A 21,589-nucleotide genomic window follows, 5' to 3' on the forward strand; every position below is an offset into this window, starting at 1 on the left:
ATGCTGTGTTATGTAGTCACTGTGTAATGTGTTATGTAGTCACTGTGTTATGTAGTCACTGTGTAATGCTGTGTTATGTAGTCACTGTGTTATGTAGTCACTGTGTAATGCTGTGTTATGTAGTCACTGTGTAACACTGTGTTATGTAGTCACTGTGTAACACTGTGTTATGTAGTCACTGTGTAATGCTGTGTTATGTAGTCACTGTGTAACACTGTGTTATGTAGTCATTGTGTAATGCTGTATTATGTAGTCACTGTGTAATGCTGTAGTATGTAGTCACTGTGTTATGTAGTCACTGTGTAATGCTGTAGTATGTAGTCACTGTGTTATGTAGTCACTGTGTAACACTGTGTTATGTAATCACTGTGTAACACTGTGTTATGTAGTCACTGTGTAATGCTGTGTTATGTAGTCACTGTGTAATGCTGTGTTATGTAGTCACTGTGTTATGTAGTCACTGTGTTATGTAGTCACTGTGTAATGCCGTGTTATGTAGTCATTGTGTAATGCTGTATTATGTAGTCACTGTGTAATGCTGTGTTATGTAGTCACTGTGTAATGCTGTATTATGTAGTCACTGTGTAATGCTGTGTTATGTAGTCACTGTGTTATGTAGTCACTGTGTTATGTAGTCACTGTGTAATAATGTAGTCATTGTGTAATTATTATGTAGTCACTGTGTAATGCTGTGTTATGTAATGCTTTATTATGTAGTCACTGTGTAACACTGTGTTATGTAGTCACTGTGTAATGCTGTGTTATGTAGTCACTGTGTAATGCTGTATTATGTAGTCACTGTGTAATGCTGTGTTATGTAGTCACTGTGTTATGTAGTCACTGTGTAATGCTGTGTTATGTAGTCACTGTGTAATGCTGTGTTATGTAGTCACTGTGTAATGCTGTGTTATGTAGTCACTGTGTAACACTGTGTTATGTAGTCACTGTGTAACACTGTGTTATGTAGTCACTGTGTAATGCTGTGTTATGTAGTCACTGTGTAATGCTGTGTTATGTAGTCACTGTGTAATGCTGTGTTATGTAGTCACTGTGTAATGCTGTGTTATGTAGTCACTGTGTAATGCTGTGTTATGTAGTCACTGTGTAACACTGTGTTATGTAGTCACTGTGTAACACTGTGTTATGTAGTCATTGTGTAATGCTGTATTATGTAGTCACTGTGTAATGCTGTGTTATGTAGTCACTGTGTAACACTGTGTTATGTAATCACTGTGTAACACTGTGTTATGTAGTCACTGTGTAACACTGTGTTATGTAATCACTGTGTAACACTGTGTTATGTAGTCACTGTGTAATGCTGTGTTATGTAGTCACTGTGTAACACTGTGTTATGTAGTCATTGTGTAATGCTGTATTATGTAGTCACTGTGTAACACTGTGTTATGTAGTCACTGTGTAATGCTGTGTTATGTAGTCACTGTGTAACACTGTGTTATGTAGTCATTGTGTAATGCTGTATTATGTAGTCACTGTTTATCACTGTGTTATGTAGTCACTGTGTAATGCTGTGTTATGTAGTCACTGTGTAACACTGTGTTATGTAGTCACTGTGTAATGTAGTCACTGTGTTATGTAGTCACTGTGTTATGTAGTCACTGTGTAATGCTGTATTATGTAGTCACTGTGTAACACTGTGTTATGTAGTCACTGTGTAATGCTGTGTTATGTAGTCACTGTGTAACACTGTGTTATGTAGTCACTGTTTATCACTGTGTTATGTAGTCACTGTGTAATGCTGTGTTATGTAGTCACTGTGTAATGCTGTAGTATGTAGTCACTGTGTTATGTAGTCACTGTGTTATGTAGTCACTGTGTTATGTAGTCACTGTGTAATGTAGTCACTGTGTAATGCTGTGTTATGTAGTCACTGTGTTATGTAGTCACTGTGTTATGTAGTCACTGTGTAATGCTGTAGTATGTAGTCACTGTGTTATGTAGTCACTGTGTTATGTAGTCACTGTGTAATGCTGTAGTATGTAGTCACTGTGTTATGTAGTCACTGTGTAATGCTGTGTTATGTAGTCACTGTGTAACACTGTGTTATGTAGTCACTGTGTAACACTGTGTTATGTAGTCACTGTGTTATGTAGTCACTGTGTTATGTAGTCACTGTGTAATGCTGTGTTATGTAGTCACTGTGTAACACTGTGTTATGTAGTCACTGTGTAATGCTGTGTTATGTAGTCACTGTGTAACACTGTGTTATGTAGTCACTGTGTTATGTAGTCACTGTGTTATGTAGTCACTGTGTAACACTGTGTTATGTAGTCACTGTGTTATGTAGTCACTGTGTAATGCTGTGTTATGTAGTCACTGTGTAACACTGTGTTATGTAGTCACTGTGTAATGCTGTGTTATGTAGTCACTGTGTAACACTGTGTTATGTAGTCACTGTGTTATGTAGTCACTGTGTTATGTAGTCACTGTGTAACACTGTGTTATGTAGTCACTGTGTTATGTAGTCACTGTGTAATGCTGTGTTATGTAGTCACTGTGTAACACTGTGTTATGTAGTCACTGTGTAACACTGTGTTATGTAGTCACTGTGTAACACTGTGTTATGTAGTCACTGTGTTATGTAGTCACTGTGTAATGCTGTAGTATGTAGTCACTGTGTTATGTAGTCACTGTGTAACACTGTGTTATGTAGTCACTGTGTAACACTGTGTTATGTAGTCACTGTGTTATGTAGTCACTGTGTAATGCTGTGTTATGTAGTCACTGTGTAACACTGTGTTATGTAGTCACTGTGTTATGTAGTCACTGTGTAATGCTGTGTTATGTAGTCACTGTGTAATGCTGTGTTATGTAGTCACTGTGTTATGTAGTCACTGTGTAACACTGTGTTATGTAGTCACTGTGTTATGTAGTCACTGTGTTATGTAGTCACTGTGTAACACTGTGTTATGTAGTCACTGTGTTATGTAGTCACTGTGTAACACTGTGTTATGTAGTCACTGTTTAACACTGTGTTATGTAGTCACTGTGTAATGCTGTGTTATGTAGTCACTGTGTAACACTGTGTTATACACATTATTGAGTAGTGATGGTTTTCTGTTTCACCTTGGTTTCAACATTGACATAGAAGGGAAATGAGATCAAATTGACTTTAACTGGCTTCAGTAGGGAATCATCAGGGATACTAGCCTAATCTCAAGTCTATCAAAGGGTTAGGACAGGGGTCTCTCTCTCTCTCCCTCTGTCCCTCTCTCTCTCTGTCTCTATCTTGGTCTCTCTCTCTGTCCCTCTCTCCCCCTCTCTCTCTCCTCCCTCCCTCTCCTTTCTCTCTCTCTCTCGCTGTCTCTCCTGCTCTCTTCTCTCCCTCGCTCTCTCACTTGCCCCCCCCTCTCTCTCTTTCTCTCTCTCTCAGTGTACATTCAGACAGGGATAGCAGGTTAAGACTGAAGCAGAGTGTTTTCTCCCTCCTGGTTTGGGTGATGATAGTTGATTGACAGGGCCTGTGGGGTAAACCCATATGATATGTGTCTGAGTGATGTGGAGGAGGAGAGGATGTGTCTGTCTTCCAGGCAGTAGATGCATCCCAACTGCACTACTTTGACTAGGGCACAGAGGGCTTATTTTGGGTTCTCCACTTCTTCCTACTTATTTTGGGAACTCTTATCATCATGATGTGTTCCCCCCTTAGGGGGTTGTTGTCTACCTTTGGCAGGTGGGAGGAGGGAAATAACTCACCCCAAAAGTTTTGGAAACTCATTCTATTATATCTCTATTTCCTCTGATATAAACTTCATTCTGCACTCACAAATGTTACATTTTCCATTAAATTGTGATTTAAAGTCTGTCATCCATTTTTGTGAAGTGCACTTTCTGAGTGTTTTGTTCACATCGTGATGCAGCAGTACGTGTTGCAGCAGTAAGTGTCTTTATGTCTAACACAAGTTCAATTTAAACTTCACATTCATTGTAATTACAAAGGAGTCTGTTCCAATCCTATATGCCATTTCAGACTTAATTGGTTTCTTTGATTATTATTTTCAAAGTATGTAATTTAGCTAATGTGGTTTTTAAATCTACTCATCTTTTTTTCATAAAAAAATGTTAAATTCTCTTGATGCGATGATTGGTTTGGTTTTAATTCCATCTCCCTTTAAATGCTCTTTTGAAACCTTTTCATGTGCAATCACACAAACATTTGTCTCAAGGGTGTTATGTGAACTGCTCTGGCTAAGATCAATTTAATTATCAGGTACTAAATGCGTAATGAGCTTTAATGGCCAGTCTCACTGCTATGGAAACCAAACTCAGAGTCTTTTAAGAGTCCAGCTCTCAGGCATTTTAAAGGGGCAATCTAGAATTGATTGGTACATCTATTTTTTTAAAGGTGTATTATTATTGAAGAATATAACTTATAAATGCCTCATGAGCTTAGTTCAGCGGTCTTACTCCATCACAATCCAAAATCTCATTTATCCAGCCCCATCACTCAGTTTACCAAACAAGAAGCCACATTGTTGTTGTTTGAATTTCAGATTGGCCCTTTAAATTCTAAAAACTCATTCTATTGAAGCTTTTTGAGAATTCCAGAATCCTGCTCTGAAGGACTCTGGGGGAGGTCCAGTGAAAGTAGATATATGAACTAACACACACTAACACACACACAGATATACACACACTAACACACACACAGATATACACACACTAACACACACACAGAGATACACAAACACTAACACACACACAGATACACAAACACTAACACACACACAGATATACACACAAACAGATATGCACACACTAACACACACACAGATATACACACACTAACACACACACAGATACACAAACACTAACACACACACAAATATACACACAATGTCACGTCTAATCAAGGTGGGTGGAATCAGGCGCAGAGAGCAGATAGCGATATAAAGTTTATTCTCCGGTGAACAAAACAAACACGGTCAACCTAAACACACACAGGGTGAAATTATCCAACACAGGATAACAGACTAACCGGAGAATAAGAAACACAAAAACACCGATAGACGAAATGAATGACAACATAAACAATCCCGCACAAAACAAGGGTGGGACAACCTACATTATATACAGACACTAATTAACTAAACAACACACAGGTGCAACCAATCAGACAAAACCAACAGATACACGAAAAGGGATCGGTAGTGGCTAGTAGGACGGTGACGACGACCGCCGAGCACCGCCCGAACGGGCAAGAGAGCCAACCTCGGCGGAAGTTGTGACACACAAACAGATATGCACACACTAACACACACACAGATATACACACACTAACACACACACACAGACACAAACACTAACACACACAGATACACAAACACTAACACACACACAGATATACACACAAACAGATATGCACACACTAACACACAGATATACACACACTAACACACACACAGATATACACACACTAACACACACACAGATATACACACACTAACACACACACAGATATACACACACTAACACACACACAGCTATACACACACTAACACACACACAGATATACACACACTAACACACACACACACACAGATATACACACACTAACACACACGCACATTCCTCATCCTTCGGTGTGTTTTCTTTTTCAGGACAATCAAGGCAGAGGTGTACGACTGGGACAGAGATGGAAGGTAAGGACACTACAGACCACCCCCCACCCCCATACACACACCCCCACACACCCACACTCAATAATGTTTCCACTTGATTAGTTTCCAGACGAGAAATTATTTGTGCATGAACACTGTCATGTTTCACTGCTACAACACTGTTATGTTTTACTGCTACAACACTGTCATGTTTCACTGCTACAACACTGTTATGTTTCACTGCTACAACACTGTCATGTTTCACTACTACAACACTGTTATGTTTCACTGCTACAACACTGTTATTTGTTTCACTGCTACAACACTGTTATGTTTCACTACTACAACACTGTTATGTTTCACTACTACAACACTGTCATGTTTCACTGCTACAACACTGTCATGTTTCACTACTACAACACTGTCATGTTTCACTACTACAACACTGTCATGTTTCACTACTACAACACTGTCATGTTTCACTGCTACAACACTGTTATGTTTCACTGCTACAACACTGTTATTTGTTTCACTGCTACAACACTGTCATGTTTCACTACTACAACACTGTCATGTTTCACTACTACAACACTGTCATGTTTCACTACTACAACACTGTCATGTTTCACTGCTACAACACTGTCATGTTTCACTGCTACAACACTGTTATTTGATTCACTGCTACAACACTGTTATTTGTTTCACTGCTACAACACTGTCATGTTTCACTACTACAACACTGTCATGTTTCACTACTACAACACTGTCATGTTTCACTGCTACAACACTGTCATGTTTCACTGCTACAACACTGTTATTTGTTTCACTGCTACAACACTGTCATGTTTCACTGCTACAACACTGTCATGTTTCACTGCTACAACACTGTTATTTGTTTCACTGCTACAACACTGTCATGTTTCACTGCTACAACACTGTCATGTTTCACTGCTACAACACTGTTATTTGTTTCACTGCTACAACACTGTTATTTGTTTCACTACTACAACACTGTCATGTTTCACTGCTACAACACTGTCATGTTTCACTACTACAACACTGTCATGTTTCACTGCTACAACACTGTCATGTTTCACTACTACAACACTGTCATGTTTCACTGCTACAACACTGTTATGTTTCACTGCTACAACACTGTTATGTGTTTCACTGCTACAACACTGTCATGTTTCACTGCTACAACACTGTTATGTGTTTCACTGCTACAACACTGTCATGTTTCACTGCTACAACACTGTCATGTTTCACTGCTACAACACTGTTATGTGTTTCACTGCTACAACACTGTCATGTGTTTCAGCAGCTTAATTCCTGCTCTTTTGAGGCAAATACACAATACATCCATCATATTTCTACATTTCTACACCCCAGAGGGAATGTCTATGTACACAGTCTGACATTTTGTTGTTGTGGTGTACTTTAACTTCCAGCCATGACTTCATCGGTGAATTCACCACCAGCTACCGAGACCTGTCCCGGGGCCAGAGCCAGTTCAATGTGTACGAGGTGAGTGGAGAGGTAGGGAGGGTGGGAGGCAGGGCACTCACCCAATTTGTCTCCCAAAGGCATACAGATAAAACAGAGAATAACGTAATAAACCAAACCAAAAACATATCAAATAGACCACAGGCCCTTGTAGGAGGAAGGAGAATAGCAAGTGCAATTCTGACATAATATCTCTGCAACTCAGTTAGCTAGACATACAGTATATTACAGTACTACAATATTAGCATTAGTGCTAGTGTCTAAACAACCTTATGCTAGCATTAGCATAACTTCCCCTGGTTCACACTGAACCCCACTGAGTTTGGCTATGCTAATATAGCAACCTGGACATCCTAGTGGATGATGTAAGGGATTAGAAGGAGATGAAAAGTTACAGTGCAGTGCTAGAGAGCCAGGCCTAGACTACACTTCCCTCCCACAACCTTGCATGGGTATTAGGCCTACTTAGGTTACGTATTATGTAACCTACATAGTGCACTACTTTTGAACAGATCCTTATTGGCCCAGGTCAAAAGTAGTGCCCTATATAGGGAATAGGGTACTGTACAGTGAAGTGAATATAAGGATAATAGTCATTGGCCCTCTGAGTCTACTGCTGGTCCCTGATAATTAAAACTGTTGGCGCGTTACATTAAGTCCTGACATTGGAAAGGGGAAATGGGGGATACCTAGTCAGTTGTACAACTGAATGCTTTCAACTGAAATGTTTCATCCCCATTTAACCCACACCCCTCTGAATCAGAGAGGTGCAGGGGGCTGCCATAATCGACATCCACGTCTTCGGCTCTAGGGGAACAGTGGGATAACTGCCTTGATCAGGGGGCAGAACGACAGATTTTTACTTTGTCAGTTCAGGGATTCGTTCCAACAACCTTTCGGGTTACTGGCCCAACGCTCTAACCAATAGGGGAAGGGAGCGAGAGAATTACCGTACGACACACCACGTATTCACCTTGTACACCCTAATTGACAAAGAAACATGCCAAAAAAAGAGGCAAGGTCTTTTCATACTTTTTTGATTTCACTTTTCACTTATTTTGGCATGAGGGTCTGCTTTTACAAATTGATGGAAAGTGGTGTTGGGGGAAAAACATACAACATTATAAAATCTATGTACACAAACAACAACTGTGCAGTTAAAACTGGCAAAAAACACATTTCTTTCCACGGGGCCACGGGGTGAGACAGGGATGCAGCTTAAGCCCCACCCTCTTCAACATATATATCAATGAATTGGCGAGGGCACTAGAACAGTCTGCAGCACCCGGCCTCACTCTACTAGAATCTGAAGTCAAATGTCTACTGTTTGCTGATGATCTGGTGCTTCTGTCCCCAACCAAGGAGGGCCTACAGAAGCACCTAGATCTTCTGCACAAATTATGTCAGACCTGGGCACTGACATTAAATCTCAGTAAGATAAAAAATAATGGTGTTCCAAAAATGGTCCAGTTGCCAGGACCACAAATACAAATTCCATCTAGACTCCATTGCCGTAGAGCCCACAGAAAAACTATACATACCCTAGCCTAAACCGCAGCACCATAGGAAGCTTCTGCAAAGCTGTGATCAATCTGAGAGACAAGGCAAGAAGTGTCTTCTATGCCATCAAAAGGAACAAACAATGTGACATAGCAATTAAGATCTGTCAAAAAAAACTTGAATCAGTTATAGAAACCATTGCCCTTTATGGTTGTGAGGTTTGGGGTCTGCTCACCAACCAATAATTCACAAAATTGGACAAACACCAAATTGAGATTCTGCATGCAGAATTCTGCAAAAATATCCTCTGTACAATGTAAAAACCCAAATAATGCATGCAGAGCAGAATTAGGCCAATACCCGCTATTTATCAAAATCCAGAAAAGATTTGTTAAATTCTACGGAAGTGATTCCCAAACATTCCATAACAAAGCTCTGTTCACAAACACAAATAGACAACACAGAGCCCCAGGACAGCAACACAATTAGACCCAACCAAATCATGAGAAAACAAAAAGATAAATACTTGACACATTGGAAAGAATCAACAAAAAAACTGAGCAAACTTTAATGCTATTTGGCTATTTTGTTTAGCCAGGCCAGGAAAAGAACCATGTCAGAACCCTGACTCAGTGATATAGGTGCCACAATATTGTGACAGAGAGGATAGAGATGCCTGGGGGAGAACCACAACACCGTGACAGACAGGATAGAGAGGAATGGGGGAGAACCACAACACTGTGACAGAGAGGATAGAGAGGCCTAGAGGAGAACCACAACACTGTGACAAAGAGGATAGAGAGGCCTGGAGGAGAACCACAACACTGTGACAAAGAGGATAGAGAGGCCTGGAGGAGAACCACAACACTGTGACAAAGAGGATAGAGAGGAATGGGGGAGAACCACAACACTGTGACAAAGAGGATAGAGAGGCCTGGAGGAGAACCACAACACTGGGACAAAGAGGATAGAGAGGCCTGGAGGAGAACCACAACACTGTGACAAAGAGGATAGAGAGGCCTAGAGGAGAACCACAACACTGTGACAGACAGGATAGAGAGGAATGGGGAAGAACCACAACACTGTGACAAAGAGGATAGAGAGGCCTGGAGGAGAACCACAACACTGTGACAAAGAGGATAGAGAGGCCTGGAGGAGAACCACAACACTGTGACAAAGAGGATAGAGAGGCCTGGAGGAGAACCACAACACTGTGACAAAGAGGATAGAGAGGCCTGGAGGAGAACCACCACACTGTGACAAAGAGGATAGAGAGGCCTAGAGGAGAACCACAACACTGTGACAAAGAGGATAGAGAGGAATGGGGAAGAATGGTGGCACTGTGACAGAGAGGATAGAGAGGCCTGGAGGAGAACCACAACTCTGTGACAAAGAGGATAGAGAGGAATGGGGAAGAATGGTGGCACTGTGACAGAGAGGATAGAGAGGAATGAGGGAAAACCACGACACTGTGACAAATAGGATAGAGAGGAATGGGGAAGAATGGTGGCACTGTGAAAGAGAGGATAGAGAGGAATGGGGGAAAACCACGACACTGTGACAAATAGGATAGAGAATCATTCGGAAGAACCTTGGGGGAGAGACGAGGGAGTGGAAGGAGCGGATGGAGACAGGGGAAGGGAATGCTACCTTTGACTTGATATTCAGCACTTCATGCGCTGTGTGTTTCCATGTGTGGATCCTGTAGAATGAGCGCTGGGAATGTTTCACATAACCTTGATCCTCTTGTGACCAGCTTCTGCATCATACACGTCTTCCTGTGGCCTCAGGTGCTGAATACACAATAAGGATCTCAGTTATGTTATAGTGTTATAGTGTCTCTCTTCCCCACCCTCATCTGCAATCAGTTCATTTTCTCGCTGTGTGTGTGTGTGTGTGTGTGTGTGTGTGTGTGTATGTGTGTGTGTGTGTGTGTGTGTGTGTGTGTGTGTGTGTGTGTGTGTGTGTGTGTGTGTGTGTGTGTGTGTGTGTGTGTGTGTGTGTTTACACATGTATATTGACACGTGTCGTTCGGAGACACAAACCTTGGTGGATTCCGTCCCGTTCGTTATTACACACATGTAATACACCCAGGAATGATCCGTCTGGAATAACATGTGTACTACACTAAGCCTGAGGGTCTGGTATTTCAGCGTTACCCACTGCCGTTATGGGACTGAGTTCACATGCCCCGTTACATATACTGTACCTACAGTATAACATGGGGATGGAGGGACGGGGATGGAGGGACGGGGATGGGGACAGGGGAAGCAGGGTAGCCTAGTGGTTAGAGCGTTGGACTAGTAACCGAAAGATTGCAAGTTCATATCCTGAGCTGACAAGGTACAAATCTGTCGTTCTGCCCCTGAACAGGCAGTTAACCCACTGTTCCTAGGCCGTCATTGAAAATAAGAATTTGTTCTTAACTGACTTGCCTAGTTAAATAAAGGTAAAATAAAATACCTGATGTTCTTTATTGGCCCAGAGGAATGGAGACATTTAATGGGATCATTTTTTACGTGATATTATTATCATGTATGTTCATGTTGTGCCTGTGGAATCCTAGGTGGTGAACGCCAAGAAGAAGTTCAAGAAGAAGAGATACATCAACTCTGGGACGGTGAGTCAATAGAACATTTTTGTTGTTGTAAAAAAAACACCAGGTTAAAATCTACGTCTCTTCTTGCCTGGTGCGACTGGATATTTCTTCCCCATCATCTCTGTTTGTTGTGTTCATTAATGACTGTTATGTTTGTAGTACGAGGATTGCAATGGTTTCATTTCTGTAGCTAATTGTTTGTTATCTGATTCCTAGACAAGATAGATACTTTGTTTCGTTATGGTCCAAATAATAAACATTAGCCTGGTGCCAGATCTACATGTGCTGTCTATCTAACTCCTACGGACCATTGCGATGTTTGGCATGCAATACTAAACACAAACAGATCTGGGACCAGGCTAAATTAACATCACTAGAAGATAAATAAGTTGTAATGGCCTCAAACAAAGTTAATTGGTGAGAGTCTATAGAGATGATAACTGTCCTATCAGTGACTGAGTTGCTGCTTCTTAACTCCTCCTCCACATGTCTTGTTGTCCTATCAGTGACCGAGTTGCTGCTTCTTAACCCCTCCTCCACATGTCTTGTTGTCCTATCAGTGACTGAGTTGCTGCTTCTTAACTCCTCCTCCACATGTCTTGTTGTCCTATCAGTGACTGAGTTGCTGCTTCTTAACTCCTCCTCCACATGTCTTGTTGTCCTATCAGTGACTGAGTTGCTGCTTCTTAACTCCTCCTCCACATGTCTTGTTGTCCTATCAGTGACTGAGTTGCTGCTTCTTAACTCCTCCTCCACATGTCTTGTTGTCCTATCAGTGACTGAGTTGCTGCTTCTTAACTCCTCCTCCACATGTCAAATTAAATCAGATGTTATTGGTCACGTACACATGGTTAGCAGATGTTATTGCGAGTGTAGTGAAATGCTTATGCTTCTAGATCCGACAGTGCAGCAGTATCTAACAGGTAATATCTAACAAATTCCACAACAAATCCTAATATCTAACACATTCCACCTCAAAACCTAATGCACACAATCTAGTAAAGGAATGGGATGAGAATATGTAAGTATAAAATATATGGATGAGCAGTGACAGAGTGGCTAAGATGCAATAGATAGTAAAGAATAGATAGTGAAGGATACGGTATACAGTATATACATATGAGAGTAATGCGAGATATGTAGACATTCTTAAAGTAACATTATTAAAAAGTGACTAGTGTTCCATTTATTTAAGTGGCCAATGATATCAAGTCGGTAGGTAGGCAGCCACCTCTCTGTGCTAGTGGTGGCTGTTTAACAATCGGATGGCCTTGAGATAGAAGCTGTTTTTCAATCTCTCGGTCCCAGCTCTGATGCACCTGTACTGACCTTGCTTTCTGGATTGGAGCAGGGTGAACAGGCAGTGGCTCGGGTGGTTATTGTCCTTGATGATCTTTATGAGCTTTCTTATGACATCGGGTGCTGCAGATGTCCTGGAGGGCAGGTAGTTTGCCCCCGGTGATCCGTTGTGCAGACCTCACTATCCTCTGGAGAGCCCTGCGGTTGTGGAAGGAGCAGTTACTGTACCAGGCGGTGATACAACCCGACAGGATGCTCTCCATCACACCTACTCTACACCTGCAACCCGACAGGATGCTCTCCATCACACCTACTCTACACCTGCAACCCGACAGGATGCTCTCCATCACACCTACTCTACACCTGCAACCCGACAGGATGCTCTCCATCACACCTACTCTACACCTGCAACCCGACAGGATGCTCTCCATCACACCTACTCTACACCTGCAACCCGACAGGATGCTCTCCATCACACCTACTCTACACCTGCAACCCGACAGGATGTTCTGTTGTGCATCTGTAAAAGTTAGTGAGGGTTTTTGGTGACAAGCCACATTTTTCCAGACTCCTGAGGTTGAAGAGGCGCTGTTGCTCCTTCTTCACCGCACTGTCTGTGTGCGTGGACCATTTCAGTTTGTCGGTGATATGTACAATGAGGAACTTAAAACTTTCCACCTTCTCCACTGCTGTCCAGTCGATGTGGATAGGGGGCTGCTCCCTTTGCTGTTTCCTGAAGTCCACAATCATTTATTTAGTTTTGCTGACATTGAGTGAGAGGTTATTTTCCTGACACCACAGTCTGAGGGGCCCTCACCTCCTCCTTGTAGGCCGTCTCGCCGTTGTTGGTAATCAAGCCTACCACTGTAGTGTCGTCTGCAAACTTGATGATTGAGTTGGAGGCGTGCATGGCCACGCAGTCGTGGGTGAACAGGGAGTACAGGAGAGGGCTGAGAACACGCCCTTGTGGGGCCCCAGTGTTTAGGATCAGCGGAGTGGAGATGTTGTTTCCTACCTTCACCACCTGCTGGTGTTTTGTCCTATCAGTGTCCTATCGTCCTATCAGTGACTGAGTTGCTGCTTCTTCACTCCTCCTCCATGTCGTGTTGTCCAATCAGTGCCTGAGTTGCTGCAACTTCACTCTTCCTCCGTGTTTTGTTGTCCAATCAGTCCTCTTCCACATGTCCCGTTGTTCTACAGTTTCAGTGACTGAGTGGCTGCCATGCCCAGGCAGTGGCTGATGTTTAGGAGACAGTGAATTGTTATTATTGCCTGGGCAAACGCACACCGTTTGGGATGCAGAGCCTCAATAGGATGACTGTGGCTAGATGATTAAAATCACAGAGCAAGTCATCAATCATGTTGCTCTCATAACTCATTGAGATGGATGGATCTGTTTGTTTGTGTTTGTGTGTTTGTGTGTGTGTGTGTGTGTGTGTGTGTGTGTGCGCGTGCTTGCGCCGCTCTGATATCAAACAAACTCCTTCTACCTAGATGAATCATTCCTGGGTGGCAGTTGGTTTTGTTAGCCTTCGGGCCCTGGGGTTAACGAGTAATGTGTTTAATATTTCAACAGGTCATTTGGGATTACATTTACATTTACATTTACATTTACATTTACATTACATTTACATTTACATTTTTACATTTACATTACATTTACATTTACATTACATTTACATTTACATTACATTTACATTTACATTTACATTTAAGTCATTTAGCAGACGCTCTTATCCAGGATTATGTTGATTACTGATGTGGTTGGTAAATAAATTGTTTTGGTGTTGATTACCTAAGTGGGTAAGCGACCTTCAGAAAAGTAAACTGTTTTGAATGTATTTTTTTTACCTTGATGACACTACTGTTGAGAACAATTGTTTAATTGGGTAAATAAATAATGTTTGTGTTGATTACCTAAGTGGTGAAAATAACCCTTGTTTTGAATGTCATCTTTACCCAGGTGACTTTGCTGTCTTTCACGGTGGAGTCAGAACACACCTTCCTGGACTACATCAAAGGAGGGTGAGTTGGTCCAGAAGTATAGATTACAGTATTTTTTGTTTGTTTTTGTTTTTGTAATTTTACCCCTTTTTCTCCCCCATTTCGTGGTATCCAATTGTTAGTAGCTACTATCTTGTCTCATCGCTACAACTCCTGTAGGGGCTCGAGAGAGACGAAGGTTGAAAGTCATGCGTCCTCCGATACACAACCCAACCAAGCCGCACTGCTTCTTAACACAGCGCGCATCCAACCCGGAAGCCAGCCGCACCAATGTGTCGGAGGAAACACTGTGCACCTGGCGACCTTGGTTAGCATGCACTGCGCCCGGCCCGCTACAGGAGTCGCTAGTGCGCGATGAGACAAGGATATTCCTACCGGCCAAACCCTCCCTAACCCGGACGACACTAGACCAATTGTGCATCGCCCCATGGACCTCCCGGTCGTGGCCGGTTACGACAGAGCCTGGGCGCGAACCCAGTCTCTGGTGGCACAGCTGGCGCTGCAGTACAGCGCCCTTAACCACTGCGCCACCCGGGAGGCCCTTCATTACAATATTTCAATATTCAGAAACATGGCAACTAGGCTCAAATCAGAAGGACAACTTCTACTGTCCTTCAAAGGCATTGCATAATCTCCAATTCACTTTTTTATTCTACTAGGCAAGTCAGTTAAGAACAAATTCTTATTTACCATGACGGCCTAAGCCAGATGACACTGGGCCAACTGTGCACTGTTGTATGGGTACTCCCAGCCTGAATTCGAACCAGAAGCTGCAGTTAAGCCTCTTAGCACTGAGATGCAGTGACTTAGACTGCTGTGCCACTCGTGAGCCCACTTTGTGTTGAATCTGACAGATTTGAGAAATACCCGTTGAACTCTTTAGTGAGAGGAGATGAGATATATTTTATGTCTTGTGAACATGTACTATAGACGCAGGCAGGCAGGCAGGCAGGCAGGCAGGCAGGCAGGCAGGCAGTGTTATAGAATTGTAATTTATTTTTAAAAAATTTAGGGGAATACAACTTAGAAGATACAAGACAAACAAAACATGACAATGGTGGTGGGGAGATTGCATCATCACATTGCATAGTTACCTTGTAAAAATGTAATTATAATAATAATAATAATAATAATAATAATGGTAATAACCGTAAAACAGATTTAGTACAATAGTTTACTTTGACATATTTAGGGGAGGGCAGTATCAGTTAACATCCTAGAAGTGAAGGACGGGGGACCAGGTGTCGTAGTACGATTGTGTCTGTTAAGGGAAGTGGTCAGTTAACAGATTGAGCCAATGCAGTATGGAGATCCTTGTTCCAGTACGGAGATCCAGTATGGAGATCCTTGTTCCAGTACGGAGATCCAGTATGGAAGATCCTTGTTCCAGTATGGAAGATCCTTGTTCCAGTATGGAAGATCCTTGTTCCAGTACGGAGATCCAGTAAGGAGATCCTTGTTCCAGTATGGAAGATCCTTGTTCCAGTATGGAAGATCCTTGTTCCAGTACAGAGATCCAGTATGGAGATCCTTGTTCCAGTATGGAAGATCCTTGTTCCAGTACGGAGATCCAGTATGGAGATCCTTGTTCCAGTACGGAGATCCAGTATGGAGATCCTTGTTCCAGTACGGAGATCCAGTATGGAAGATCCTTGTTCCAGTACGGAGATCCAGTATGGAGATCCTTGTTCCAGTACGGAGATCCAGTATGGAAGATCCTTGTTCCAGTACGGAGATCCAGTATGGAGATCCTTGTTCCAGTACGGAGATCCAGTATGGAAGATCCTTGTTCCAGTACGGAGATCCAGTATTGAAGATCGTTTCCAGTTTTGTAATATCCTTTTTTTTTTCATTGTGTGGGAAAGTAATACAAAAACAATACATGTTTTACTGTCACACGCACCGGATAGGCGCAGTGAAATGTGTTGTTTCACAGAGTCAGTCATAGTAGTAGGGTGCCCCTGGATCAAATAGAACATTTCTGTATTGAGGTGGGGTATTTGTTATGGACAGATCATCAAGGAGGGAGAGGGAGGGGAGACAGGGATGCTGAGGCCAAGGATATCGAACAGCTTGTTCATGACCCCAAACAGAATGATTGTACAGGTGCGCATGTCCACAAGGAATGATAGTAGTTGTCTGTTTGATTTAGGCCAGTGTTTACACATTGGTTTCTGAGAAACCCATGAGCTGTAATTTATGATTGGTGATATGTGAAAAAATATTGGTGATAGGTGGCATGTGATCAAAAGATAAAATGACATGTATAAGACCCTAAATGAAACCTATTACTGTTTTAAGTATGTCTTTATGTGTTTCTCAAATGGCACGATAATCTCTATATAGTGCACTGGTCAAAAATGTACTCCCTCCTGTTCTGTTGTGGCTGCCTGGCTGTCGGAGACACCCTGTTCCCTTTATGTATTGCACTACACTCTACGGGCCCTGGTCAAAGTAGTGCACTACACCCTACGGGCCCTGGTCAAAGTAGTGCACTACACCCTACGGGCCCCGGTCAAAAATGTACTTCCTCCTGTTCTGTTGTGGCTGTAGACAAGTTCAACTTGACAACACTGTAATGTACTGCCTGTCTGTCTGACACACCCTGTTCCCTTTTTATATTGCACTACACCCTACGGGCCCTGGTCAAAGTAGTGCACTACACCCTACGGGCACTGGTCAAAGTAGTGCACTACACCCTACGGGCACTGGTCAAAGTAGTGCACTACACCCTACGGGCACTGGTCAAAGTAGTGCACTACATAGGGAATAGGGTGCCTTTTGGTATGCTTGCTGCCAACTGTAATGCTCTGCCTGTCTGTCAGACACAGACTCACCTTCAGAGTTGTTTTACAGAGGAGAGCAGCCTCTCTCTCCACCACCACTCAACGCCCACTGATGATTGTGATTGATTATTTACGTTATAGCTAGCACCTGTGCTCCTGACACCTAGCTGCTGTTAGATTCACATAAAGCAGCCAGTGACATAACGTTGCAATGTTTATGCGGTAGCTTGTTTCAGCAAGCGTCAACAAAGTTTGATCACGTTGTTGAGGGGCCACGTTATCGCAGAAACCAACTCAACCGCACAAATGCCTGGCATTCCCGTCTTCAGTCAGCTGTTCGTTCCCTAATACATTTTTGTACGTTTATGACAATTATTTTATTTTCATGACGGTCTTCCATACATAACCATTGTGCCAGCCCCACCATGTAGCAAACCATTAATAAAATGGGCTTGGAACCTCTAACCCTGGCGATTTGACTGGTAAACTCAAGGGTACACTCACAATGGCTGCCTGGTATTGTGATGCAATCATTTCCATGGTAATGTAGAATGTTCATTCAAATGATGTTAACTGATGTGGTTCATGCAATGGATTGTATTTTTTGTAATGTCAGTTGGGTTGAATCAACAAATCACAGCACATATTGATGAGTTCACTTCCTGCTTTTATGTCCTGCTTTTACTTCCTGCTTTTATTTCCTGCTTTGCTCCTATGGGTGCACTTACAATGGCTTCCAGTCCAGTTTCAACTAGATAGCACAGGCATATTGTAAAAATTAATGAAAACAAAAATGAGCATTTTCGTCTTAATTTAAGGTTAGGGTTAGGCTTTAGGTAAGCAGTGTGGTTAGGGTTAAGGTTAGGTTTAAAATTACGTTTTAAAAAGAGAAATTGTAAAAATAGGCAGGGTTATTATTAGTTATTATCCAGTCCACGCGTTCTATTCGTTCCATTTCTATGGCAGCACATACAGTCAGGAGGAAATGGAGAACATGTGCAACACCCCAAAAATGTGCATCCAAATGATTCATTCTTTTAACGTTTATTCTTTTCTTTTTTCTATTCGAACGGAGACTGCAGTCATTTGGCTTGCCAATTATCATGATCCAACATTTCATGACTGTCACAGCCCTAATTACCATTTCTAGAACCGCCAGTCTTCCTGCGAATCGGTTTGATTGATAGATATGCAATGATATAAATTCTCCATTGGGTGAGTCTCTGCCGAAGGAGACAAGGTGGTCTGACTCTTACTGTCAACCCTTGACAGAACATGTATGAATTAAGATGAATGACCATGAAATATGGAGTAAGGAGTATGGAGTGTGACGACTGTATAAAATATGAAGTGGGTTTTAGGCCTTTAACGGGAAGCTTCATTCAACCTGTCACATACTCTATATGAAAACGCTTCCTCGCAGTGGATCTGTGGTAGCTGTCCTGGTTTCAGCTCTGTAGCAGTCCTTGTGTTGCACTGTCAGTTCTGGTCAGTGTTAGGTTGTTTGGCGACTGTGTCCTGCATCTGCCAGTGACCCTCATGGCCTCTCACTGTCCCACCCATCTTCCACCCACCCACTCAAACATTAATCCACCCACACACACACCTACCCACCCAACTATAATCACCCACCCAACCATCCATCCATCCACCCACCCAACCATCCATCTACCCATCCACCCAACCATCCACTCACCCACTCACCCACACACCCACCCACCCACCCATACCCACCCACCCAACATTCCACCCATCCATCCAACCATCCATACACCCACCCACCCAACATTCCATCCACCCACCCAACATTCCATCCATCCACCCATAAAGAAAAGGAGGCAGTTTATCACACCATTCCAAATCAAGCCCCTACCCCAGAGACTTGAGAGATCTGAAAGGATTGAACAGGTGTCCACAATATGATAATCCCTCTCGGCACCCAGAACTAAATATGTCTGTCAAGAGACAGACATACTCCATCTGACAACAACTCCATCTGGCCTATCAAATGGCACCATTGTGCTTCGACCTATCCAATCCTCTCAGATGTACCTCTACCGCTAAGTGTCTAGGAGGTAGAGGCAAGAGTTGATTTGGGATTCAGACTACCTATGCTGACCACTAGTATCTAAGACTCAACCACTAATCCTGTGCTTTTACTATGTGAGTGAGTGAATAGGACTCACCACGCTACACTACAAGAAGCAGACTGTTAAAGTGGATATTGATGACACTACGGTTGCTTTGGATTCCTTTCAGTCTCCTGTGTGTTAGACTCACAAAACCACTCACGTACTAACAGGCAACCAAACACATATTGACTTTGATCAATTTAGTATGATTTATGGGCTCTTAGAGGATAAGAGGTGATTTCTCTTTCCCGGTGCCACAGATTCCATATGATAATTCTGGGAGTTTAATAGGTTTTTGATTAATGTTGAAGTGATATGTGGATTATAATAGGGGTCATTAAGTCACACACACTTGCGCCAGACGTACACACACTCTCTCACACACACACACACACACACACACACACACACACACACACACACACACACACACACACACACACACACACACACACACACACACACACACACACTGCCTCAGAGAGAGTTATCGTCTTTCATTACCCTTTTATTGAATGTTTCTTTTTTGAATTAAATCTTTTTTTTAATTAATAAAATCTCGCCTGGAGGAATGGATTATTTAAGACTTCTGTTGTATTTTAAGTCTTTTATTTAATGTTTAAATAGATGGAGCGAAATATAGTCTGCGGATTAAGTGAAAAGGCATGATATAGCCTTTTTTACCACAGATTAGATTTTTCATTTGGTTCTGGTTAAGGTTGTCAGTGGAATGGGGGTGGAAGTCAATGTATCTCATGTTGAATGAACACACTGCACTCTTAGAAAAAGGGGGTTCAAAAAGGGTTCTTCGGATGTCCCCATAGGAGAACCCTTTTTGGTTCTAGGTAGAAATAACCCTTTTGTGTTCCATGTAGAACCCTCTGTAGAAAAGGGTTCTACATGGAACCCGGATGGGTTCTACTTGAAACCAAAGGGGTTCTACCTGGAACCAAAAAGGGTTCCTCAAAGTGTTCTCCTATGGGGGACAGTTTTGGGGATGAGGCCTAAATGATCTATTTCATTTTGTAAACTGGGTAGTTTGGCTCCTGGGTGCTGATTGGCTGAAAGCTGTGGTATATGTGATAATATACCACAGGTATGAAGCAAAACTACTTGTTAACTCTTCTAATTATGTTGGTAACCAGTTTATAATAGCATTAACGCACCTCGGGGGTTCACGTTGCGTCATGCCTAAGAACAGCCCTTATCCATGGTATATTGACCATATACCACACCACCTCTGGCCTTAGTGGTTAAAGTGGAACTGACAGCGTTTTAACTATTTTGCAGATATGAAACAAACAAACAATCACAATATCAGTCAAAAGTATCAAATTCCCAGTTTATGCAAATCAACTTAGCGGTTTTAAAAATGTGTTCTATTTGACTCAACATTCCATAACGTACACTAAGGCATTGTTGGCAGAATAGATGAATGCAGTTCAATGCATGATCAATGTTAGTTCAGTTCTTTGCACCCCGTCATTGTGAGGTATGGTTTGTTTTGTGACACACTTCTATTAGGAGCTCTGTGTTTCCCTGTAACTTAATCCTCCCATGTATGATAGTTTTAGCCTGCCTCACCAACGACGCCTTCCCTGCCTGTACTTTAGGACTTCCTGTTATCTACCTATTGCCTGATCTCCTGGATGACATTACTAGTCTTTTCCCTGCCTGTACTTTAGGATTTCCTGTTATCTACCTATTGCCTGATCTCCTGGATGACATTACTAGCCTTTCCCTGCCTGTACTTTAGGATTTCCTGTTATCTACCTATTGCCTGATCTCCTGGATGACATTACTAGTCTTTTCCCTGCCTGTACTTTAGGATTTCCTGTTATCTACCTATTGCCTGATCTCCTGGATGACATTACTAGCCTTTCCCTGCCTATACTTTAGGATTTCCTGTTATCTACCTATTGCCTGATCTCCTGGATGACATTACTAGTCTTTTCCCTGCCTGTACTTTAGGATTTCCTGTTATCTACCTATTGCCTGATCTCCCGGGCGACGTTACTAGCCTTTTCCCTGCCTGTACTGTTGCCTTTTTGGACCCTCTGTGTATGACCTTCTGCCTGCCCCTGGACCCAGCTACCTGCCTCCTCCTGTGGTCCTTTACAAATAAACACCTAGTGCGTCCTGTGC

The 21,589-nt window shown here is 42.4% G+C and overlaps 1 protein-coding gene across 1 annotated transcript in view; it reads left to right on the forward strand.

The window, feature by feature from the left end:
- The window catches only part of LOC115101611 (copine-5-like), a 224,865-nt gene that overhangs the window by 168,905 nt on the left and 34,371 nt on the right, over positions 1–21,589 (forward strand). Inside the window, exons 10-13 of the mRNA XM_065005191.1 lie at positions 5,619–5,660; positions 7,070–7,145; positions 11,191–11,244; positions 14,486–14,547. Of these exons, the coding sequence (XP_064861263.1) occupies positions 5,619–5,660; positions 7,070–7,145; positions 11,191–11,244; positions 14,486–14,547 (234 nt within the window). The remainder of the gene's footprint in view (positions 1–5,618; positions 5,661–7,069; positions 7,146–11,190; positions 11,245–14,485; positions 14,548–21,589) is intronic.

This window comes from Oncorhynchus nerka, linkage group LG20, assembly GCF_034236695.1.
Source record: "Oncorhynchus nerka isolate Pitt River linkage group LG20, Oner_Uvic_2.0, whole genome shotgun sequence".
Lineage (NCBI taxonomy): Eukaryota > Metazoa > Chordata > Actinopteri > Salmoniformes > Salmonidae > Oncorhynchus > Oncorhynchus nerka.